Source organism: Stigmatopora argus, chromosome 20 (assembly GCF_051989625.1).
Source record: "Stigmatopora argus isolate UIUO_Sarg chromosome 20, RoL_Sarg_1.0, whole genome shotgun sequence".
In the NCBI taxonomy this organism is placed as follows: Eukaryota; Metazoa; Chordata; class Actinopteri; order Syngnathiformes; family Syngnathidae; genus Stigmatopora; species Stigmatopora argus.
This window is the reverse complement of record NC_135406.1, coordinates 12,769,074-12,794,802: the sequence shown is the minus strand read 5'-3', so window position 1 is coordinate 12,794,802 and position 25,729 is coordinate 12,769,074. Positions and strand designations below refer to the sequence as shown.

Here is a 25,729-nt window from a genome sequence, read left to right as displayed (position 1 = left end):
TACAATACGCAGCAGAAGGAGCAACACCTCAATACCGCAGGAAATTCGGAGCTGGGCAAAAGTGCCGGGAGAAGAAGCAACGCTTCTGACCAACCATTCCATCATGGGATAAGATGGAAGAGCTGTCGGCGCTTACCAGGCCGGAAACAGATTTGAGGAGTTCTACCCCACTACTGTTGTCTTCAGCTCCAGACTACTGAGGAACTGTGCGGATAAACTTGGAAGAGTGACTCTGCATATTCTCTACCTCGGTCACAGTCTGCAGAAGTTCCCCATCTTGTGGAAGACTTCCTGTGTGTGGTTCCAGTTTTTGTCCAACTTTACAACGTCTTTTTGAGTCTGTATCCGTTTTAGCTACCGCAACCAAGATGGCGCCGTTCAAGTGGCAGCCGGCGGCGGTAGCTCCGTCCACTCTTGCTCGTTTTGTGTTTTTGCTGCTTTTCTGTCTTAATGATCTGATTTGGTGATTCTTAATGATCCCATTTACTTTGATTTGCTTTGTACTTTGTGCTTTTGCTTTGTTGTACATATATAGATATATGTATGTACGTTTGGTTGTATATTGGATTGGATAACTTAATACAAAAAAAGGGAAAAAACACAAAAGGAAAACCAATCTGGATTCTTCACAGGAGTTTAAAAACCACCTCTCCAGCCTGGCATAAACATATTTCTTGTTCCCTGCAATAGTTACATTCACATTCAGAAACAAATGAATAAATGTATATTTTTAAATAGAATTGAACCACCATCTCCCCCCTGTTCGCAAGGATTAATATATTAAGCCTGTACCCTTTACAGCAATTAAGCCACATAAAATGCATGCTAATCAAGAACTCCAAATTCATTCAATAATGTGTGTCGCGCAGTTGTTTGAAATGAATAATACCCCAATCTAGTAGTTTTTTGCAAACATTTAACATTACATTCCCTTTGTAGTTTGTCTATCATCTCCAATAAAACTGTCTTCATGTTTTTCCAATAGTTACACATAAAATAAAAATCTAGTTACATATCTACCAATTATCCCCTTCAACATCAAAGAGATAAAACAATTTACCGTTAATTTCAGACATGAAGTTACCGTATTTTCACACATGTAGAAAGAAAATCTTTTATAAAGGAATTTGTCAAACTGTTCAAATTAATATTTATTTTCCTCTTAGTTTTAAATCTTAGCAAATAACGCTTCTCTTTTTTGTCACCTTTGAATTTGGAAGGATATACCTTAGTGATGGGACGATGGTATCTCAAGGATTGTATTGACACATTGTGCCGGCACTGTAATGAAACCGTGTTGGTCATCCAATAGTGACCCCTGCAGTAGTTATAAATTTATTGCAGGTAAAAAAAAATCCATGTTTTTTTTCAAATTCCAAACGGAGTTTATAGTAAGATAAATCAAATTTGAGTTATATTTTTTAACTTATGTCCACATTTTTGTTAACTGGTAAATCATGTGAAATAAAAGTGATTATTTCGTTTTGCCTCACACGATCAAAATGATTCCACACTGGGGGAAACTTCTTAGAGCGAGCCATATTTACGCCAAAGTCCGTCCAACAGACCCACGACACTTTGAAACAGTTTATTTCTTTAAACTGTGTATGTATTAACACACTTTGGCCAAACGATACTTTCCCTGTACCGGTCACGTGATTCTTTTTAAAGCTTTACACGCCCCAATGTGGGCTTTCTCTCTTGAGCTATCGGCACAGTGCTGACGCACCAGCGTCGCTCGTTCCATCGCTATTTATCAGCAAAACCTGCTTTTGCTTAGCCCAGCTAGCAGCTAGCAAATAAACAGGTCGTTGACTAGCTTGTTTATACTTTAGCTTAATTTAGCTAGCAGCTATCAAAGGAACAAGTCGTCGAAGAGCTTGTTTATGCTTTAGCTTAGCTAGCAGCTATCAAAGGAACAAGTCGACGAAGAACTCGTAGGTTTCCTGGCTATTTTAGCTCAGCATAGCTAGCAGATATCAAATAAATAAGTCGTTGAAGTGCTTGTTTATGCTTAAGCTTAGCTAGCAGCTATAAAGGAAAGGGTCGACTAAGAACTCGTTGTAGGTTTCCTGGCTATTTTAGCTCAGCATAGCTAGCAGCTATCAAAGTCGCCGCCATCATCATCAGAATTCACGTGTGGAAATGTCGGCAAGAACACGACGCCCAAAGCTCCAGGAGGAACTTTTTGAGGTCAAACAGGAGCATTCAACTCACGAGCAATCGACAGTTTGCAACATAACGCACGAAAAAGTTGTTCTTCATAGACTAGATGGTGGGTACACTTTTTATTTCCATATATTCCCTTAAAGGTATTCTATTGACACCAAACTATAGTAGCGTACGTACATTTTCATGAATTTGCACTAGCACCATTCGAAGAAAGATGTAATAAATTATATTTCTATTTAAATATAACCACTCTAGGAGGGAAATGATGAGTCTCAACGCGTGTTAATACTTAACAACGGCATTAAACAGTAGCTTTCCTTTTATTGTATCCTTATCATAAACAAACAATGTATTTTTCAAATTACGCAAAGCGCGAGCGCCTCCCAGAGGCGTTCAAGAGTTATTCGTGCTACTCGCCCTCCATTTTTGGCTACATGCTTGAGTGACATAACACTTATTTGCATGCTCTAAATTGAACATTCAAAAAAATAGAGATGTAGATGCACGAAACAACGAGAGCAGCGTTCAAACAATGGTTTCAAAGTTGCGGCCGGGGGGGCAAATCTGGCCCACTGCCACTCCGTGGTGCGGCCTGCGAAAGTACTTCATATTTAATGCTAAAATTCAAATGCAGCTTTTAAATAAATAGATTAACTATCATCAGAGATCATCACTACATCACTCCGCACAGACATTGAGATATGGTCCTCCAAGGCAAGAGCACTTTACCTCATAGAACTAACAGTACCATCAGAGGAGGGGATCGAGACCACCTTCGAGCGCAAGAAGGCCGAATACTTGAATCTGGCAGCCGAGTGCCAGAAAATTGTCTGGAAATGCACCATCTACCCAGTCGAGGTTTGCTGCCGAGGCTACATTGGGCTTCTCCCACTGTTTTTAATTCCAACATTCATTCATTCATTCATTTTCTGATATGCTAAATCTTGTATAGGCTGTGCTGGAGCCTATCCCAGCTGCTTTCGTGCCAGAGGCGAGGAACACCCTGAATCGGTGGCCAGCCAATCGCAGAGCACGAGGAGAAAAACAACCATTCAGCCTCACACTCATACCTAGGGGCAATTTAGAGTGTCCAATCAGACTATATAGTGGTACCTCTAGATACGAGCTTAATTCGTTCCGGGACTGAGCTCGTATGTCGATCTTCTCATAACTCGAGCGAACGTTTCCCATTGAAATGAACTAAAAACAAATTAATTTGTTCCAACCCTCTGAAAAAACACCAAAAACAGGATATTGGCTTGGAAAAAATGTTTTATTTCTTCTAATTCGCCATTTATTAACCAAGTAACACATAACTAGTGGTTTAATAGTAATAAAATGTTTTTAATGGAACTAAAATTAGACGGATTTCGCGGAGGGTACAGAGAGGGACATAGAGGGTGGGGGGTGGGGGGGGGGTATTCTTTCCACGGCAACGCACTCGTAACCGAACAAACAAATTTAAATTAACTTGGATTAATATATACAGACACACTCAAACATACGTTTAATGTAACTTTTCACAAAACTGAATTCTAATTTGGTTTTACATTTTTATACCTTCTGGCTGGGTTAGCTGTTTGCCACGCCTCCACCCTCACGTTCGCTATCGATGGGCTGTTTGCTGTTGTATTCCCTTCAAAATATTCCAAAAATAATGCACACAAATGTCCTCACAATAGGATAACGCACGACCACTTGCCAACGAGAAGTAGTCTTGAATTAGCGATTGCTCCGTTAACGGGTGCTAACAGGCTGTGTGTGGGGGGGGGGGGGGGGGCACTGAAAAAATGCAACGCTCCGCTCAGTGCTTGCAGAGACGTTACAAAGAGGTCTAGTTGCGACCAGAGATATTACACGAGGAGTTGCGAGGGAGAGAGCCAGTGCCCCTGATGTTCTTATGAGCAGCCAACGAGAAGTAATATACTATACTGCTCGCATTGGCGATCGCTCCGGCACTCGCGCTGAGTGACGAAAAAAAACACTGAAAAAATGCAATGCTCCGCCCAGTGCTCGTAGATATCAGTTGTACAAAAAAGAGATGCGGCAAAAAAGACAGTGCGCTACAATGATAAACAGCCTCATGTCTTGGCTAACTGGCTTTCTCGCATCTTGTTATTTGCTCGAAATTTTCCTCGTATCTCGAGCTGCTCGTATGTAGAGATACCACTGTACCTCTATTTCAATCTCATTAATCCCCCAAATAATAATAGACCTGCTACTGAATAAAAGATAATGCTTTTTTAATGCCTCCCCTTTGGCAGTGGCGGTCGGTGCATTTTCTCGTAGCGCCTTCAACGTATCAATCCAACCCTCAAAAACTATTTTATGGCTATAAAACTCTACTGCAGCTAGAGCTGCGACACATAAAAAATAATCAATAAATCAATGCACAAAAATGGGGTAAAATCCACTTCCTAGCAGCATTTCATGATTAAATACAAATACTGGAGCTTTTCAGACATTAAAACCAGGCCAGGGAGGCGATTTTCCCGGGAAAAGACAGCGATGAATGTCAATGGCGTACGGCCAAACATTGCCCGAAAATGGGGTAAAATCCAACCGAACAGCATTTATTGATTAAATACAAATACTGGAGCTTTTTAGACATCAGAAGCTTGATGCGCGTGAGAGTGGTGAGCGTTGCACGGGCATACAACTTGAATCGTTCGACCGTCAGTACCATTTATAAACAGAAAGATCGAGCAGCAGGACCCAAATATTGAACGTTGCGCAAAGTTTGCAAATCAATTGAATGATGCCATACAGTGCTACCGCATCATTCATGATGAAAAAAAGAAGAAAACTGCAATCGTCGTTAGATCGCTTCTTTCGGCCAGTTTCTAATACATAAATCTCTCTCTCTATACCAGGGGTCTCAAACTCGCGGCCCGCGGGCCAACTGCAGCCCTCGGGACGATAATTTGCGGCCCTTGTCTTAATATGAAAGATTAATGTTTGTGCGGCCCGCAAGATTGATATGAATGACACTTGTTGTGTTCGGAGCTGAATGAACCAATCACGGTGAGGTATACGGCTCTGGAGGACGGGACATCGGCCGGGCTGTCCAGTGCCTCACTCATTCATTCCTCCAATCAGCTGGGCGAAGGAGAAGCCGTGAAGCCGATCACTCCGCTCGGTGCGCACACCTCCGCTGCTCTCAGCATAGAACTGAATGAGGCGCTATGATCCGTGATCCAGCCTGTGTCAGTGTAGCCATCTACGCGAGTGAAACGGAGAAACGGAGAGCGAAAGTGCGCATGCGCCACAAACCGAGCGACTGAAAGTGAAAGATCAACCCAAGACTCATTCCAAGTGGAAAAATATATTACACTGTAATAATTAGAGCCCCAGAGATTTTATAATTGGAAAATGGTTAATCATTTATCTTCGTGTCTTTGCAGGTTTCAGAAATGATCTTGGTGCTTATGGGCATGAGTCTGTTGACCTTGAAGGGCAAGTTGAGCTCCCCCAAATCAAAGAGGAGGAGCCAGAGTTCCCTCAACAACAAATGGGAGATGAGCAACTTCCAATCAAAAAGGAGGAAGATGATTCCACCTGGTCACTTGGTGAGTTCGTGAAGAGGGAAAATGTTCGGGGCGTGGCCAGCGGAGGGGCGGAGCCTGCAAACACCACAACATGGCCCCGAATTAAAAAGGAGGAGCCAGAGTTCCCTCAACAGTGCAAAAGAGAAGAGCAACCTCCAATCGAAAATGAGGAATGTGTCAAATGGTCAACTGGTGAGCCTTTCAAGAGTGAAGATGATCTGGGCGTGGCCAACAGAGGGGCGGAGCTTCTGAGCGGCAGCTCAACAGAAGGATGGCGAGCAGAAAATTTAATTGCTCCTTTATCAGATGGCAACAACTTGCTTTTTGACGATGATGATGTTGAAGATGTTAAGAAAAATCCCAGTGGCGACAAACTCTGCAAATGCTTTCAGTGTGGGAAAACTTTTGGGAAAAAGTCTTCTTTGAAAACGCATATGAGGAGCCACACTGGGGCAAAACCCCTATCATGTACAGTTTGTGGTAAAACATTTACACAGAAGGGACACTTAATTAGTCATGCAAGAACACACACAGGCGAAAAACCATTTTCGTGTTCAGTTTGTGGTAAAACATTTACAGAGAAGGGAAATGTAAAAATACACACAAGCACCCACACTGGTGAAAAACCATTTTCGTGTTCAGTTTGCGGTAAAGCCTTTTCTCATAAGCAAGTTTTACAAATACACTCAAGAACCCACACTGGTGAAAAACCATTTTCGTGTTCAGTTTGTGGTCAAAGATTCACACAGAAGAAAGACTTAAATAGTCATGCAAGAACACACACAGGTGAAAAGCCATTTTCGTGTTCATTTTGTGGTCAAAGATTCACACGGAAGGCAGACTTAATTAGTCATGCAAGAACACACACTGGTGAAAAAACATTTTCGTGTTCAGTTTGTTGTCAAAGATTCACACGGAAGGGAAGCTTAATTAGTCATGCAAGAACACACACGGGTGAAAAGCCATTTTCATGTTCAGTTTGTGGTAAAACATTTACAGAGAAGGGAAATTTAAAAATACATACAAGAACCCACACTGGTGAAAAACCATTTTCGTGTTCAGTTTGCGGTAAAACCTTTTCTCAAAAGCACCACTTAGAAGACCACACAAGAACCCACACTGGTGAAAAACCATTTTCGTGTTCAGTTTGTGGTCAAACATTCACACGGAAGGGAATCTTAATTAGTCATGCAAGAACCCACACTGGTGAAAAACCATTTTCGTGTTCAGTTTGCGGTAAAACCTTTTCTCAAAAGCACCACTTAGAAGACCACACAAGAACCCACACTGGTGAAAAACCATTTTCGTGTTCAGTTTGTGGTCAAACATTCACACGGAAGGGAATCTTAATTAGTCATGCAAGAACCCACACTGGTGAAAAACCATTTTCGTGTTCAGTTTGCGGTAAAGCCTTTTCTCAAAAGCACCACTTAGAAGACCATACAAGAACCCACACTGGCGAAAAACCATTTTCCTGCTCAGTTTGTGGTCAAGCCTATTCTCTAATGCAACATTTAAAAAGACACGTAATAACCCACACTGGCAAAAAAACATTTTCCTGCTCAGTTTGTGGGCGAACATTTTCCCATAGGAGAAGCTTAAAAGAACACTTATTAACCCACACTGAAGAACAATGTTTTCCTGCTCAATTAAAAAGCTACACAATTGAAAAACTATATACTATAAATATATGGACAAATACTAAAATTGTTATCACGACAAAATAAAATAAATCAGTCGATAGGACAACTACGCCAAGCAGCCCCAGACTCTACTATTTCCCGTAGATAAAGTTCTGCGTAGTGACTGCTGGGATATAGAGTTCTTAATACACCCAGTTCTTCAATACACTTAGTATGACGGCGAGCACACTAATTTGGTGCTCACCGTCATTTCGGCTGTATTTACAAAAGTAATCCTGCCGCTAGATGTTGGCTTCAACGGAATATATAATATATTATATAATAACTCAGAGCTTGCCGTCATTCCCGGAGGCTTAAGAACTACAACCACTCGACCCGGCGTTTTGGAAAACTCATTTGGGCAATTGTTGAATTCGGACACAGAAAATGAGGACTTTGATGGATTTGTGGGTGATGATGACATAAGTAAGTTGTAAAATGTCTAAATAAAGTACAACCAAACTCAGTTTTGCTTCCGTTACCTTTTTAAAAACGTGTTTTTAGCGTGTGGGTGTAGCGTGCAAGAACTATATTTCCCAGCAGTCACTGCACACCGGAACCCGGAAATAGGCTACTTCCGGTAGCCAGCGCTATTGCGTTTCGATGTTCATCCATATATAATATATATGCGTCTAAAAAACGGTGCATGCTTTGTGTGTTTAAAATACAGAAATAGCACCCATTACTGACACTGCGGCTAAAAATACGATGCGCCGAATAGTCGTGAAAATACGGTACCCACGTCTGTCAGAAACCCTTTTCCTGCTCAGCTTCTTGCCAGCGATTTAGTTGTAAGGATAGACTTAAAAGACGCAAATGTGTTGTGATAAGCAGTGGCCAATCACAGCTTTGCTTGCTTTTTCAATTTCTGTATGAAAGATCATTGTAAGTGAAGTATAATTGTTTTTGCATTCTGAAAATCTTGTTTACACTTTTTAACGTGTAATATCGATCCACACGATTCAAATACAGTAATACCTTAAGATACGAGCTTACTGCGGGGTCGAGCTAGTATGTCAATTTACTCGTATCTCAAGTCAATTCTTCCCATAGAAATGAACAAAATACAAATTAATCCGTTTCCATCCTAAAAAAAAAACACCAAAATTTGTTTTAATTTACTACTGACTCACAATTGGGAACCATCTGGTATGCTCTCATCTCAAATTTGTCTCGTATGTTGGAACACTTGTATGTCAAGGTATTACTGTATAAGAAAATTGAGTGTCGTTGAAGATTTTATTTAATTTACTATCTAAATAATATGGAAAATGTCGTCACAGTTAAAGACATGCCTAAGAAATTTGAAAAATTGCAGATTTGCTAGCAAATCCAATAAGAATATTGAGTGTTATTCAAACATGATACATTTGAATGAAAATGATTGATATATTGAATCTAGGATCTAAGAAACATGATTAGAAATATGGTGTGAAAGATAATGAATTTGCTCAAAATAAATAAATAAGTTGTACAATGTCCTTATACTTTTGTCATATTATAAGATGAATCACGATTTTAAACCGATTTAACGTGTCATTTTTTTGGTAGTTCCAATAAAACTCTTTTGGGGGAAAATACTTTTTGGGTCTTTTTGTTGAAAAAAAATCAGCCTTCCAAATTCAAAGGTGACAAAAAAGAGAAGCGTTATTTGCTCAGATTTAATGAATAATAATAATAATCGGACATAGGCCCCTGTTGTAGTTATCACAACACAAAAAGCAGAAACTGCGTGTGATGACAAATTGATGGTGCTTCTCCATAAGCTACATTTACTCGGCAAAAGACCTAAATCTAGTACGGACTTGTAATTGGCATTCTGCTATTGTGGATACAGGTCGCTTACCTCTCGCTTACCTCTCACTGTCTTCCACTTACCTTACTTCAGTCAGCTAGTAGGAGGCAGATCACCACCCAAAACCTCTTTTTATATTACCGCAGAAGGGAATGTGTGTTATGTTACCGCGAGTTTAGATGTCTGATGGATGTGGGGAAAAAACTGTCCTTAAGCCTACTTGTCCGTGCTTTGTGGGACCTATAGCGTATTCCAGAGGGCAGCAGCTGGAACAGATTGTGACCAGGGTGGTAAGGGTCCCCTATGATGTTCTTGGCTCTGCTGAGGTAACGAGGGCTGGCAATGTCTTCCAGTGAGGGCAGAGAGCAGCCGACAATCCTCTGGGCAGTGTTAATCACTTTCTGCACGGCCTTTTTGTCTGCCGCCGTGCTTCCAGCGTACCACACTGTGATGCCGTACGCCAGGATGCTCTCTACAGTGGTACATTAATTTGAACAATTTGACAAATTAATATATAAAAGATTGTTTTCTTTCTACAGGTATGAAAATACGCTAACTTCATTATCTGAAATTAACGGTAAAATCTTTGATGTTGAAGGGGATAATTGGGAGATATGTAACTAGATTTTTATTTTATGTGCAACTATTGGAAAAACATCGAGTAAGAAAGTTTTATAGGAGAGGATAGACAAACTACAAAGGGAATGTAATGTTAAATGTTTGCAAAAAACTACTAGATTGGGGTATTGCTCATTTCAAACAACTGCGCGATACACATTATTGAATGAATTTGGAGTTTTTGATTAGCATGCATTTTATGTGGCTTAATTGCTGTAAAGGGTACAGGTTTAATATATTAATCCTCGCAAACGGGGGAGATGGTGGTTCATTTCTATTGAAAAATATACTGTTAGGGTTATTGGTCTTACATTATTATATATTTGCTCGCAATGAAGTACGCTTTGCTTTATTTAGCTCATTAACACGAGAGAAAAGTTATTATAGTCTACATCTGCTTGCAATGAAGTAAATGCTTTGGTCCTTAGTTAGACCAAACAACAGGAAGGTCGAATCCTTTTGGACTGCTGGAATGTGGAGAAGAACCTTCGTCTCTACATGACCTTCATTTGTTTTGAGAGCTAAAACTTCTATTGTAACTAGGCTCTTCTACTATTGACTTCTCACTCCTATTTTCGTCTCTCCATGACCTTCATTTGTTTTGAGAGCTGAGACGTCCATTGTAACTAGGGTCCTTGAAGCTAAAACAGGGGAAAGATGCGTGTAACGTGAGAATGAACCTGGACAGAGACGAGTCGATTCGATTCTCTCTTGCAAGAATTTCACAGAGGATTGCCCCATCTCTTTATTTGTGCGGGTATTTGAGAATGCCTATTGGTGAACTTATCATACCACTACTAGGATCCAAGGGTGAAGAGATCATCCTGCCTTTAACTTCCCCGGTAGCCACTAAGTGCTACTCATTGACTATAACTCATTCCTTCATCTATGCTCCAAAGTTCCCTGTCAACTTGATGGGCGGGGACTTTCTTATAAAGATGTGTCCTGTCCAGATGGACATTAACTCCAAGACTCTCCTGCAAGGCACCACCAAGCAACTGCCCCAATCTTTGCTGTGTAAGATATAGTGGCCAGTTGGCTTAATAATTGTTTGTTCATGTCGCACCATGTGGCCAAACGCGCTTTACAATTGTTTGTTAAGATTGTAAAATGTAAGATAGACTGGCCAAACTGGCTTTACAATTGTTTGTTAAGATCGTGGAATGTAAGATAGGCTAACTAGCTGGCTTTGCAATTGTTTGTTAAGATCGTGGAATGTAAGATAGGCTAACTAGCTGGCTTTGCAATTGTTTGTTAAGATTGTGGAATGTAAGATAGGCTAATTAGCTGGCTTTGCAATTGTTTGCTTGTATTGTGCGATGTGGCCAACTAGCTTAATAATTGTTTGTTCGAATCGCGCGATGTAAGATAGGCTGCAGCAGTTTGTGTGAGCTATAAAAATATCGTGTTTGCATACAACTTAGCCCTGCAAATGTCTAACCATATCAGCCTAAAGTTTTGTTTACATAAACTTTGTCCTACATCACTGTCTTAGAAATATTTCCCTGTTTTCCTATATAAAGACTGACCCACTGTTCATTCGGAGAGAGAGTTGCAAAAGACACCACGCTGAGCGGTTCACCACTGTTAGAGCTCTCTCTCCATCTTGCAGTCTGGTAATAAACCTATTTCCTTTAAATTGATCTCACTTTTTCTGTGCCTATTCTTGAAGTTGTATTACAGATCTATCAGCTGACATCTACTGGGCTCGCATTGACACCGACTCCGACGGCTGGAAACAAGCCGAACACTACTGGCCTTTGTGACTGCCCTGGGTACGGCACCTACGTACATATGATTTGGTTTCTGACTGCTTGCATTGCACGCTCTACTATGATAGGCAAGGTAATGAGGTCTATACTGATTCGTTACAAACAATTGAAGGACATACTTTGCAAATACATTGTGGCGATTTGTTTATTGGTAACCCGGAGTGGCTTTCAATACACATTTGTCTGATGAACAATTAAAATGGTACATGAAGGATAACCCGCCGGATCTCCCCATGTCACCATCTCATCCACATGTTTCCATGATGATATCTCCTCACTCAGCTAAAGACCTTGGGCCCTTTGTACGAGAATACATGTTGGCTAAGGATTGGAAACCCACCATAACTCAATCTTTGTTTTATTCTTGATGTTTATTGTGTCCAATCTGAAAAAGTCAAACCATCCTTCATTTTGGAGCATCGACTGTTGGAAGACACCATGGTTGTGAAACAATGGACAGTGACATGGCCTCAATGGTTCTCGCTGACCTGCCGGACACAATTTGTTCCGTTACCCCAACAGACATGGGCTTGTGTAACGTTGCTTTTGCACTTTTCACATGACTTCCAATCCCATGCATGTCGAAAGCAATTTTTATAATTCAACTGTTCATTTCAGTAAATACTACAATGACATTGAAAAATACATTTTTAAAAAGGTACTTAGTCAAGTGAAAACAACAGTGGCTGAGGATGCCAATCACATTTTTGGATTATTATTCATTAAAAAAAAGCAATACCTTTTGTCACTTTTACTGAACCAAGATGCCTCTTGAATTGTATGAAGTTAACCTGCTTCTTACCTTGGCGTCTTGTGGAGCTTGGCAGTCTTGGTATTTGTCTCCTTGACTGCCCCCCTCAGGTCAGTGGTGTGCTCCTGGATTAGTTTTGGCATATGGCCAATTCATTCCGACTTGGTCTCAATCGTGGAAGCCTATTGACAAGGACAATGTTTAAAATGTTAAGACAATTAGAAAAACGAGCACTTTTTAATCAGTGCTTTTTGATGAAAATGTTGACCATAATTCTTGCTGTACTTTTATTCTTGACAATGAAACTAACCTTCAGAACAATGTTGCTCGACCTCCAGGAACGGTGGGCCACTAAAAAAGCAAACGTGCGGGGTCTCTTTTAAGGTGCTCAGTCAGCTTGATGTCTGCCATCTATAGAAGAAATGGCATGATGAACATTTTGATGGAGAACATTGCATCGGTACAAAGTGGGTTAAGGATGACACATTGAGTTTTTTTTCTTGTAAATGTACTCGTTCTCTAGGCATCCTTGACCACCTTGCACACCACCAAGGACTTCAAGAGGAAGATTTGTCTATTTTTTCCCATGCTCAAGGCTATTCTTGAATCCCAGACCTTGAAGGAATCCTGCAGGAGCAGCTCTCCTTGTGACTCAATGCATTCATCAAAACCTGAAGGGGGAGAGATGAAGGTGACATGTAAGCAAACTGGACTTGATTTGTGAGCAAATGTTTTGCCATCTTGTCATTATGTTCAGTTACCTTCCAGCATGGAGAGATGCATGGCATCATTGGCATTCTTGGGAATGCCAAGAGTTATATCCAGGGCTTTTTTGAGCTGCTCTTACCCTTCTTCAGAGCATTGCAGCGGATTTTTAAATAAGCCAACAGACGCTTACAATGGCTGCGAGACACTGTTCTCATAGAATAACGAGAATTTACTGTATATAGGTATTGTTATATGCTCTGTTTGTGTTACATCTTTTGGACCCAATTGCAGTGAAGCGGGTAAGGGAAGGAAGTAGTACTCAAACGAATCTTTAATAACTTAAACCGGAGGCAATAGACTAACAAAAGACTTTGCGTCAAATAACAAAACAAAACCTGACTAGGGGAGACACGGGAAAGCAAGGAACGAGGAGCGCCACGTTGGATCGAGGAAAATGTGGAAACATGGCATGGTAATCAGCAGACGATCCAACAACGACAAAGCAGTCAGTGGGGTTATAATAGACTGACACGTGTTGACGAGACAATTAGGAACACCTGGGAAACACAAGAGGGAGGAAGGATACACCAGGGGCGGAGACACGACAGCTGAACACAATGGGCAATCACTCAGACAGGAAACCAGGCGGGAAAAAGCATAACAAAAGCAAGAAACCCTAACAATTTGTCTGTTGTGTACTAAAGGAAGTTTAAGATTACATCCATGTTCGTTTCAGTGAGCTGTTTATGTTTTGTTTCATTATGTTAGGGGACCTTCATGAGACAAAATAAAAGGGGATGTTGAATTAATTTCTTTCTAATGGGGTTCAGGTTTACGGAAGCTGATCGCACTCACCTTGAAAATAAAATAAAGTCCTGGCCGTTTTTCAAATTCATTCATCTTTGGTGTGGTGTTGTTTTTTTGAAGTATTTTTTTCTTCGTTTTTCAAATTAATTTATTGTCTGAGGGTGTTTTTCTTTGTTTTTCAAAATGTATTTTTGGCGTTATGTTTTTGAATGATTTTTTTCTTGTTTGTTTTTCGTTTTTATTTATTTTTTCCTCAGAAAAAAAACACATTCAAAAATCGAGCAAACAGCAGTTATCGACATATTTGGAAGTCTCGCGTGGACTGCGTCCCCCAAATTCTAGACAGGAGGACCCGTGCTCGCGTACACACCTACCTCCATTCAGCACAATCATGTTTTATCCAGATATGCGGCAAAGACAGTGCGAGACAGCCCAGTCATCAAGTCACCTTAATGACAAGTACGCTTCTAAGTTTCCTCTCGTATAGAATTTGAAACCCCTCTTCTTGGCCACTCTGTAGTCAAACATTCATTTGGAAGGAAAACTTAAAGCATCACACAACAAACCCACACAGCGCAAAGACCTTTTCAAACATTCAGTAAGAGAGCAACTTTTTTGCTCAGTTTGTTGCCAATGTTTTATTCCTAAGGACAGGAATTTCTTTTCTCATATTTAGATGTAATTTTCCATTGTTTTCAATTTTTTTACCTGTCTTGTTCAGTTGTTTTTTTAACTGGTAATGCATTTTCTTTTTGTTGAGAACATGCTCTCAAAGTGTATGAAAATAGAATGCAATTAATCACTTGTTGTTAATATTTGAAATAGATGACAAAAAGAAAAATGGACTAAATGTAATGAAATAAAAATGAATTTTCCTATTTGACTATTTTCTGTTCCTTTTTCACGATGAATTTTAGGCCGTACCTGACATGTTTCGCGGTATCACTTCCGCCTTCATGAGAATGTCAAGGCATTTAAAAAAAACAATGCGTTTTTTATCAAATTCCGATCTTGTGAAAATGATGCGATCAGGTCAGATTTCCGATCTGATTTTTGATCAGTAGGAATCCCTCAGAAGAAAATGAGAAAAGAGAAGTTTCACCGAATTACTAATTTTCAAGAACAAATTTTCACAGCAATGGTAACACTTGGAAGTGGGGTAGTTTGCTTCTACCAAAAAGAACTGATGTTTGTAGCACAGAATGGTTTCGATCCATTGAGCCCTGGATTATGGGCCAACCACGCTTCCGCTGCACCACTCTGCTTCTTCTGACATATTACTTCACAATTCACAAGGTTACTCACAAAACTAATCAATCAAATCGAAGCAGATATACTGAGAGCACGTGGGTATTCCCACCTGCTGACGGAGCTCCTGAGGACCACCAGCGCAAGAACCTCGGTCTCGGCCGGGGACTGGCATAGGCTTGGTTAGTCCTGCTATTCACAGAGTCATCCATTACGCATTTAAAAATTTCCATTACAATAAAAAACGCGGTACGAGACATTCGGCCCCGGGATTTACAAATCAAGATACCATGTTGAATTTAAACTTGCACTTAAGCTAATAATACCCCACCGACGAATCATTACCTTATCGTGGTGGTGGGGTTTGTGTGTCCCAGTGGTGGGGTTTGTCAGTCCCAGTGACCCTTGGAGCTATGTTGTCCAGAGCCTTGTACCCCTGGTAGGGTTATCCATGGCAAACTGGTCTGATGCGAGGGATCAGACGAAGAATGGCTCAGAAGACCTCTTATGATGAGCAACATTATTGGACGACATCTTCCCTCACCCGGACGCGGGTCACCGGGGCCCCACTCTGGAGCCAGGCCCGGAGGAGGGGAGCGATGGCGAGCGCCTGGTAGCCGGGCCTAGACCCATGGGGCCCGGCCGGCCGGGCACAGCCCGGAGAGGCGACGTGGGTTCCCCCTCACATGGGCTCACCACCTGTGAGAGGGGCCAAAGAAGGCGATCCCCGGCTGCAGAAACTATCGTTTGGGGCGTGGAATGTCACCTCTCTGGTTGGGAAAGAGCCTGAGCGTGAGGTTGAGAAATTCCGGCTCGACATAGTTTGGCTCAGCACTACACAGCTTGGGTTCCGGTACCAGCCCTCTCAAGGGGGGTTGGACACTTCCAGCATCCCTCCATCTTCGGGTGGGGGGACGGCACCTGATTTGTGTGCATGCACCAAACAGCAGTTCAGAGTACCTACCCCTTTTGGAGTCCTTGGAGGGGGTGCTGGAGAGTGCTCCTTATGGGGACTCCCTTGTTCTACTGGGGGACTTCAATGCTGATGTGAGACCTCGAGGGAGTGATTGGGAAGAACGGCCCCCCTGATCGAAACCCGAGTGGTGTTCTATTGTTGGATTTCTGCGCTCGTAGTGGATTGGCAATAATGAACACCATGTTCAAGCATAAGGGTGTCCATATGTGCACTTGGCATCAGGACAGCCGCATGTCTTGGATACTCGGGTAAAGAAAGGGACGGAGCTGTCAACCGATCACAACCTGGTGGTGAGTTGGCTCCGATGTGGGGGCAGATGCCAGTGCAGCCCGGGAGACCTAAACGTTTCGGTCCCCTATTAGAAGCACTTTCAATTCCAACTCGCCGCTCCCCGCTCGACCTCGCCCGTCCAAGCTCCCCGCTCGACCTCACCCGTCCAAGCTCCCCGCTCGACCTCACCCGTCCGAGCTCCCCGCTCGACCTCGCCCATCCGAGCTCCCCGCTCGACCCCTCCGTCCAAGCTCCCCGCTCCCACTTGACTTCGCCCGTCCAAGCTCCCCACTCGACCTTGCCCGTCCAAGCCCCCCCCTCGACCTCGCCCGTCCAAGCTCCCCGCATCTCCGTGCCGACTCACCCGCCAGTCGCACCCGAGCCAAAGCCAGCACATTGCTGTTTAGCTCAGTTAGTCAGAGTGTGGTGCTGAAAACATCAAAGTCATGGGTTCGACCCCTGAATGGGCACAACCTCTCTAGAGCATGGGTGTCAAAGAGGTGCCCCGGGGGCCAAATCTGGCCCGCTGCATCATTTTGTGCGGCCCGGGAAAGTAAATCATGAGTGCCGACATTCTGTTTTAGGAAATGATTATAGATGTACATTACATCTCCTGATTTTCCCCTTTTAAAAATCAATCATTGCAATTTTTTAATCCAATTTTTTTCTTTTGTGTTTTTAGTTTAAATATAAAAATATTTTCCGTTTTCCAATTTAAAAAAATATTTCGTTTCCACTTGAAATAAAAGAACATGATTAAAAGACATTTTTCCATACTAAGAAAAAAAAGCTCAAATAAAAATTGCTTTAGATCTATAAAAACGGACTATTTGGGCTTTTGATCCAGTTATTTTAATCCAATTTAGAAAAATAAAAAAATCTAGATAGTAGATCTAAAATGGTCCGGCCCACATGAAAGGGCGTTGATGTTAATGTGGCCCGCGAATCACCTTTGACACCTTTGCTCTAGAGTAAGTTAAGATTGCCTAAAATGATTTATTTTGCCGTAACATAACAGTTTAGCTAGCTGACATTTGCATTTGCGGGCATCACACAAAAATCATGGCCACTTTGCACATGGCTGGTTAGCTCAGTTGGTCAGAGCGTGGTGCTAATATCGCCAATGTCGCGGGTTTGACCCTCGTACAGGCCATGATCTCTCCGTAGTGATTTGAAATTGCCGAGTACAATTTCTTTTGCCGTATCATAACAGTTAGTGAGCTGACTTGTTGCATTTACGAGCATCACACAAAAATCATGGCCAATTTGCAAATGGCCGGCTAGCTCAGTTGGTCAGAGTGTGGTGCTAATAACGCCAAGGTCGTGGGTTCAACCCCCACATGGGCCATGACCTCTCCGTGGTAGTTGAAATTGCCTAATACAACTTATTTTGCCATAACATAACGTCTTGTCTTGATGTTTCCTCATTTTCTGTGATCTGGTAAGTTATCTGCTCCACAAGGCAGAAGACGCCACCCGGGATGTGAATTATCTCAGTGAGGGAATACTTGAGGTTTGTTCCCACCACATTTCTGTCCTTCCCAAATTGTTGTGAAATTAAATTTGTCTTCATACTCAAGCGGGCAGAACAGTGTTTCTCAACTTTGCTTAGCCTCCAATGAGGAAGCCTTTAGAAAATGACAATATGATTACTCTTAATAGTCGTCACAAGTGCAAAAATCTCCAAATAAAGATGCAAAAACTCTTAAAATAGAATCAACAAAATGCTGTAACAGAGTTGTCTATCTGTCTGGTAAGTTGACTGAGCTACCTTGGTAATGCTAGTGGGCTAACGTTCTGAACTTTAGCTTTTCATGCTAATTTCTAGCATGCGCGAATACGAGATTAGACACAGTTGGCGTATGTCTATCAATATTAGAATATAATAACACATCACAAAATATTTAGAGTTGAGCATTGTGGTCACATTTTTCACTCTTTCATGGATATCTTTTTGACTTTACGCCAAAAGCTAAGCTAACCACAAGTGACATAGAACCCTTCTTGAGAGAGTAATTACTTGCCCAAGACGCTAAACAAAAAGTGCATAACCTGATGACAACACTTTTTTTCACAATTGAATATAACTTTTACAAATGGAAGTATAGTTCTATAACCATAAAGAGACAATTCAATCTTAAATGGCCATCCAGAATAATTTATCGCATTTCCCTTCCCAGTACGTGTATGAGACCAACGAAAACAAAGACAAAGTGGTCCTTGGGAAAGGCACGTACTGGGTGGTGTATGCCGGCAGGGACGTTAGCAGCCATCAAGAAGATTCCAGAAAAGGACAGCACGTGAGTGGATTGTTTGTCCTTCCACTTGACAGCCACTAACAAACACAAATATTCCCAGCCGCTCCACGAGGAAATCTGCCTGATCAAGCGACTGAAGCACCGGAACATCGTCCAGTATCTGTGCTCCCTCATCGAGGACTCTTTCATCAAGATCTTCATGGAAGAAGTCCCAGGAGGTTTGTAGACAAAGCAGTGTTGATGAATAAATCCCAAATACTGTATTTTCACAACTATAAAATGCACCTTGTGATAGGGTGCAGTCTCGTTTGAGGGTATATTTTCAGTTTTTTGTCAATACATTGGACGCATCATCCGATAAGGCACTAGCATGACACTAGGCTTGCGTATGTTATGCTAGCCGCTAGCATATGTTATGCTAGCCGCTAGTGTATGTTATGCTATCCGCTAGCGTACCTATGTTATGCTATCCGCTAGCGTGCCTATGTTATGCTATTCGCTAAAGTACCTATGTTATGCTAGCCTCTAGCGTACCTGTTTTGCTAGCCGCTAGCGTACCTGTTAAGCTAGCCGCTAGCGTATGTTATGCTAGCCACTAGCGTATTTATGCTAGCCGCTAGCGTACCTATGTTTTGCTATCCGCTAGCATACCTGTTATTCTAGCCACTAGCGTATGTTATGCTATCTGCTAGCATACATATGTTATGCTAGCCGTTAGCGTATGTTATGCTATCCGCTAGAGTACCTATGTTATGCTATCCGCTAGCATGCCTATGTTATGCTATTCACTAGAGTACCTATGTTATGCTAGCCTCTAGCGTACCTATGTTTTGCTAGCCACTAGCGTACCCGTTAAGCTAGCCGCTAGTGTATATTAAGCTAGCCGCTAGCATATGTTATGCTAGCCACTAGCGTATGTTATGCTAGCTGGTAGCGTACCTATGTTTTGCTATCCGCTAGCGTACCTGTTATGTATTCGGATTTTCTGTTTTAACAATTGGGAAAAACAACTGCAATGTGTCACTGTCAATCATGAGTACTGAAAATGCAAATTTGAACTAAATAAATCATACTGGAAAAAGAAAAATTACTCCAGCGTCTATAACCCAGGAGACTTATTAAACAATTTACAAAACGGGCCTTAATATGTGACTCAAAGTCATGTTTTGGTATACATTTCTGCAATATTGAGTACTTACTTGTGAGTACTAAGTGTCTTTCTCAAACTGATGAATTTATTGAATCCATATTGGCAGATTTACAAATAACACCTAGATAACTAATAACACACAGAAACGAAAATTAGCTTTAAAAAAATAGACAATTTGTGAAATAAAAGAAATACACAAAAATTGACAAAACACCTCGTTGGCTGAGTACCAAGAGGAATTAGCCTGGGTTTTATTCTTTATTTCTCTTTATATTACTTTAGCTTGCAACTTTCTGGCTGAGCTTGTCTCGTGCTGCCTTTCTCTTACCGAGAGCGCTTCTTTTGCTGCACTTATCTTCCCATTTACCAAACGCACGCTCGCTCAAGCGCCACTGCACCCACTACAGGAGGTATGGTGAAACTGACATTAAAATACACAAAAAAATACAGTGAAACTAAAATGTGGCAGTGACATATCAATTGTGAGGTCAGTTTAGTTAAGGTTGAGAAAAGGCTTGACCACAAAATGACCAGGAAAATGGTTTTTCACCAGTGTGGGTTCTTGTGTGGCATTTTAACTTGTGCTTGAGAGAGAAAGATTTACCAAAAATCGAGCACGAAAACGGTTTTTCACCAGTGTGGGTCCTTGTGTGGATGATTAAGTCCTGCTTTCGAAAGAAAGCGTGACTACAAATTGAGCAGGAAAATGGTTTTCCACCAGTGTGGGTTCTTGTGTGGCTTTTTAAGTTTGCTTTCTGTGTGAATGTTTTACCATAAACGGAGCACAAAAACGGTCTCCGCCCAATGTGGGTTGCCATATGTCTTTTCAAAGTAAACATTTTACCAAAGGTTTTCCCACACTGAGAACATTTGCAGAGTTTGCCGCCACTGGGATTTTTCTTAAGACCTTCATCGTCATCATTATCATAAAGCAAGTCGTCACTATCTGATGGAGGAGCAATAAAAGCTTCTTCTTGCCATCCTTTTGTTGAGTCGCTGCCGTGCAGAGGCTCCGCCCCTCTGCCGGCCACGCCTAGATCAACTTCACTGTTGAAACGCTCAGCAGTTGACCAAGTGACATCTTGCTGCGCCTCCGTTTTGATTGAAAGTTGCTCTTCTCTCTTTTGCTCTTTAATTTTGGCCCATGTTTAAGTGTTTGCAGGCTCCGCCCCTCCGCTGGCCACGCCAAGATCATCTTCTCTCTTCAAGGACGCACCAGTTGACCAGATCTTCTTCCTCCTTTTTTTATTTTAAGTTGCTCTTCTCTCTCTCTGTCTTGAGGGAACTCTGGCTCCTCCTCTTCGATTTGAGGGGGCTCAACATCCTCTTTGGCACCAGAAAACTCTGACACCTTCCCATCAGGACCAAGATATTTTCTGAAACCTGCAAAGACCCCAAGATAAATTATATATTTTATAAACTGTCTATTATTCTATCTAGAGGTTCTTTATGTTAGACTGGTAATTAAGTCTTATACTTATATTTGCAGTGGTTAGGCTGGACTAATATGCTGGTCGCTACAGTAACGAAGCTAAACAGAAGAGGATGCCATACATTCGTGATGTTGTCAACATAGTACTACTGTAGTATTCTCATCAATAGCCAAAGGGGTTTAAACGTTTTTTTAAAGTGTATTTCACTAAAAAAAAGGACTATTGGTCAGTAAAGTAACCTCACAGGCCCTTGAAGTTTTTCCAAATCTTTTTTGAGCCTCTTCTTTGCAGATATTCGCTTGTATTTTTGAGATTTTAATTTATTTGGAATCCTTTTAGAAAAGGGTGAAGCATCAAATATAAATTTTAATCATTTTTAATTAAAAAGGAAAAATTACAGCTATTCTTTTTTTGTTGACATTAAAAAAAATGGAAAAGGAGCCAACATTCAGTTTTATCGATTTATTTTTCCAAATCAATAATTTTGAAATATATATATATATATATATATATATATATATATATATATATATATATATATATATATATCCTTTTTATGATTTCATATTTTTATATGCATTACAGTATGAAAATGGGAAATAGTTGTTATGATTTATACTTTTCCCATGATTTATTCTGCATGATTTTGTTTGTACTGTTTTATTGTCTTAAAATCAAGCTTGTACCTTCTGTCGACCTGAGAATTTTTAAATAAATCAATTGCAGCGCACAAAAAAGCCCTTTTATAACACATTGAGAGAATATATAAATATAAAAAGTGAACCCACCTTCTAGTCTGTGAAGAACAACTTTTGCATGCATAATTTTGCAAACGATCGAGTGTTCCTCGTGGAACACTCCCACACGGGAATTCTGATGGAGGCACCTTTGATAGATGCTAGCAGGCTAAACTAAAGTAGGCCGCAAAGCTTCAACGAGGCTTTAGACGCCTTGAAGATGATGTTGACTGAAACTTAAGACGGAAGAGTAGTTAAGCAAGACACATCGGCCACGCGTGGGTTTAGTTAAGTGGTGGAAATTGAGGAAAAACTCGGCGCGCTACGGTCACGACAAGATTGTGACTGGGGACGCAACCTTGACTTTTGGGGTTGCGCATGCGCGGAACATTGCGTCACTTCTGCAACTCGAGCGTCACTTCTTTCGGTGGCATTAGGTTTATTAAAAACAAGAGAGTCGAACATAGGAAATAATTATTCTTCAAATGGTCTGACATATGGTTTGAATAAAAATATTTTTGTAGGTTTGAATTTACGACATAAGTCACCATGAAGAAGGTTGCGGCTCAAAAGGAGGCGACGCAATATGCGCAAGCGCAGAACAAATCGACAAATTATGAAGGAACCATTGCTGTTTTGCCAAATTGAATCACGAGAGATGAAGTTCTTCAACGAAAATGTACCAACTCGCACGAATCATTCCCTTATTTACTTAAATGAATTGAATTTGTGAGAAGAAATAAATGGCTTAAAGTGCCTCCATCATATATCAGGGTCCAAAGGAGGCGGGGCTACGGTTCAAATGGAGATCAAAGCGCGTGGCGTCACCAGGAGCTCTTTGCTCTTTGATGTCACCTATCAAAGCGCGTGGCTCTTTGCTCTTTGATGTCAACTGCGCAAATATGCAGCATCCAGAGGATGGCATTCAGTCAGATGCTGCAGTTGGACGTCCTCGACTCATCTGGAGACACGAGACTCATTTGGACAAACTTTTGGAAACAATGAAAATCCTTCAAGGTAAGTTGGTTTCAACTTTGAGATAGTTTAGCCATTGACTGAGTAAAAGAGTCATGTTCACATGTTGGCGTTTATTTACTTGTGATGTAAAAAAGTGACTGAAAAATATGAAATTTAGTGTGTTCAGATTGTAAAAGGAGACCAGAAGCTTTTACTAAACTTTAATTTGTGGCTTTTTCTGAGCTTTGTCTCTGTTTGGTCGGTCGTAGTCATTATGCTAGGTGCCAAGTCATGGAGATGTTTTTATTTCATTTGCAACATTTTGTGATGGATAATATTGGTGTTTGCAGCCAGCTCATTTTAGACATCTTTAAAAAACAGCCATTTTGACATAATTGCACTTTTGCTTCCTATTTAACCAATTGATATTCATCATTTAGTTGTGTTAAGTCGAAAACAACATTTGGGATATCGTAATGTGCCAAACCCTCAGCCATTAATTGCCTAAATTCCAATTTATTAACTTAAACAGTGAACGCATTCAGCTCAATATTAAATTCATCATCGTGTACGGGTAAATTGGTCATGCAGGGGGGCTATTTATCATGCTGTCTTTGCTGTCGTGCTAATTATGTTTTACATTTTCATACCTTTGTTGTCCCGGCTGGGTTGGCTGTTTGCCCCGCCTCCACCCCCACTTTCACTATCGATGGGCCGTTTGCTTTTGTATTCCCTTCAAAATATTCCGACAATGATGCACACAAATGTCCTCACAATAGGATAACGCACTTCCACTTGCCAACGAGAAGTAGTCTTGTATTAGCGATCGCTCTGTTAACGGGAGCTAACAGGCTAAGGGGGGGAAAAACACTGAAAAAAACGCTAAGTGCTCGCAGAGACGTTACAAAGACGTATAGTTGCGACCAGAGATATTACACGAGGAGTTGCGGGGGAGAGAGCCAGTGCCCCTGACCGTTCTTATGAGCAGCCAACGAGAAGTAATATACTATACTGCGCGTATTAGCGATCGCTCCGGCATCTCATTAATCCCCCAAATAATAATAGACCTGCTACTGAATAAAAGATAATGTTTTTTAATGCCTCCCCTTTGGCGAAAGCATTTTAACTAAATTAAAATCTAAAACATAAAAGAGAATGTTTACAATGAAAAGGCTCCAAAAAAGATTTGACAAATTTTAAGTGAAGAAACTTTTCTGACCAATAGTGCCATACTTTGAGAAATGCACCTATAAACAGTTTTCAACTCATGTTGCTGTTGACTAGAAAACTACAGTAGTAAGTACTGCATTGTGACGAAATGAATGTATGGCGCCCTTTTCCGTTTGGTTTCATTTCTGTGAACAAGAAATTCAGTCATTTATAATTGGAAAATGGTTAATCATTTATCTTTGTGTCTTTGCAGGTTTCAGAAATGATCTTGGTGCTGATGGGCATGAGTGTGTTGACCTTGAAGGGGAAGTTGAGCTCCCCCAAATCAAAGAGGAGGAGCCAGATTTCCCTCAACAACAAATGGGAGACGAGCAACGACCAATCAAAAGGGAGGAAGATCATTTCACCTGGTCACTTGGTGAGTTCGTGAAGAGGGAAGATGTTCTGGGCGTGGCCAGTGGAGGGGAGGAATCTGCAAACACAGGAACATGGCCCCTAATTAAAGAGGAGGAGCCAGAGTTCCCTCAACAGTGCAAAAGAGAAGAGCAACCTCCAATCAAAAACGAGGAATGTGTCAAATGGGGAACTGGTGAGCCTTTCAAGAGTGAAGATGATCTGGGCGCGGCCAACATAGGGGCGGAGCTTCTGAGCGGCAGCTCAACAGAAGGATGGCGAGCAGAAAATTGAATTGCTCCTTTATCAGATGGCAACGACTTGCTTTTTGACGATGATGATGTTGAAGATGTTAAGAAAAATCCCAGTGGTGACAAACTTTGCAAATGCTTTCAGTGTGGGAAAACTTTTGGGAAAAAGTCTTCTTTGAAAACACATGAGGAGCCATACTGGGGAGAAACCCTTATCATGTACAGTTTGTGGTAAAACATTTACACAGAAGGTGTTAGGTTCAACCAAATTCCTAATGTATAACCTAGCGTTTTATCCTGTCAGCGGGAATGTTTTGGTTAACAGTAGAAAAGAAATACAAAACGACAAATTAAATGTTTAGCGGGGTTGCCAAACCTGCGTTTTTTTGTCATACTCTAAACTGGTCAAATAATGCGTCGGCTGCAGGGGAGCGCGGCTGTCTTTGCTGCTGATTTGAATGCAAAAAAACATGTGGACCGCGTAGCGGCTGATTTGACGGTGTTAGGCATTCAGTATGCGCGCAGACCGCACGAGCGACTAATTTTTTTGGACCCCTTCCGTGAAGACATTACAATAATTGGCCTTGGGGGTGCTGAAGCAAACTTGAGGGCAGAAATGGGTTTTGCTATGATATAGTTGTGCTTGCAGCATATTGTGATTATGGGGTCTTGGCAAACTATGGTGATATAGTTGGATATCGGGAGAGGAATTAATTTAGTCTTCGCTAAAAAGCGTTGTAATTGTGCACAGGAGGCGAAACATTGTGCGCAGAAAGAAAAAAAGGTCGCTTAGGAATGTCAACATTGATAAGCTGCTTCTGCAGCGAGCGTGAAGGTCACAGTCAGCGGCTAAGGGCGCGCTTCCGTTTAAACATTTCAGAATAAGAACAAAACATGGTCTGCAAGGGATGCAGGGTTCCGCGATTATCTTCGCATTTATTTTTGGGATATAATCAGAAATGTCTTTCGAGGTGATAGTAAATCTGTTTGGCAAAGATCGATTTGGTAAAAGCTTTGGAATTGGGAATAATAC

At 41.3% G+C, this 25,729-nt stretch overlaps 2 protein-coding genes, 2 long non-coding RNA genes and 2 other non-coding genes across 6 annotated transcripts in view; 3 read left to right on the top strand and 3 right to left on the bottom strand.

Annotated features, from left to right (window-relative positions):
* The window catches only part of LOC144065674 (uncharacterized), a 2,055-nt gene extending 1,447 nt beyond the window's left edge, over positions 1 to 608 (bottom strand). Inside the window, exon 1 of the long non-coding RNA XR_013297258.1 lies at positions 137 to 608. This is a non-coding gene — a long non-coding RNA (uncharacterized LOC144065674). The remainder of the gene's footprint in view (positions 1 to 136) is intronic.
* Positions 1 to 25,729, bottom strand: part of LOC144066125 (uncharacterized) — a 131,655-nt gene that overhangs the window by 60,635 nt on the left and 45,291 nt on the right. The window lies entirely within an intron of this gene.
* On the top strand, positions 1,626 to 8,974 carry LOC144065537 (uncharacterized). The gene is made up of 2 exons (XM_077588485.1): positions 1,626 to 2,275; positions 5,577 to 8,974. The coding sequence occupies exons 1-2, from the start codon at positions 2,146 to 2,148 to the stop codon at positions 7,445 to 7,447; spliced, it is 2,001 nt and encodes a 666-aa protein (XP_077444611.1). The 5' UTR covers positions 1,626 to 2,145; the 3' UTR covers positions 7,448 to 8,974.
* LOC144065675 (uncharacterized) lies at positions 11,759 to 13,648 on the bottom strand. The gene is made up of 3 exons (XR_013297259.1): positions 12,649 to 13,648; positions 12,390 to 12,520; positions 11,759 to 12,075 (listed from the first exon to the last, which is right to left on the bottom strand). It is a non-coding gene; the product is annotated as an uncharacterized LOC144065675 (long non-coding RNA).
* Positions 17,427 to 17,500, top strand: trnai-aau (transfer RNA isoleucine (anticodon AAU)). The gene has a single exon. It is a non-coding gene; the product is annotated as a tRNA-Ile (tRNA).
* trnai-aau (transfer RNA isoleucine (anticodon AAU)) lies at positions 17,622 to 17,695 on the top strand. Its single transcript has one exon. It is a non-coding gene; the product is annotated as a tRNA-Ile (tRNA).

Excerpts from the sequence above, each read along its gene's own strand:
- LOC144065537 (XM_077588485.1), top strand. The coding sequence starts at position 2,146 with ATGTCGGCAAGAACACGACGCCCAAAGCTCCAGGAGGAACTTTTTGAG. Across the intron at positions 2,276-5,576 it reads TGTTCTTCATAGACTAGATG|GTTTCAGAAATGATCTTGGT; the intron begins GTGGGTACACTT and ends GTGTCTTTGCAG.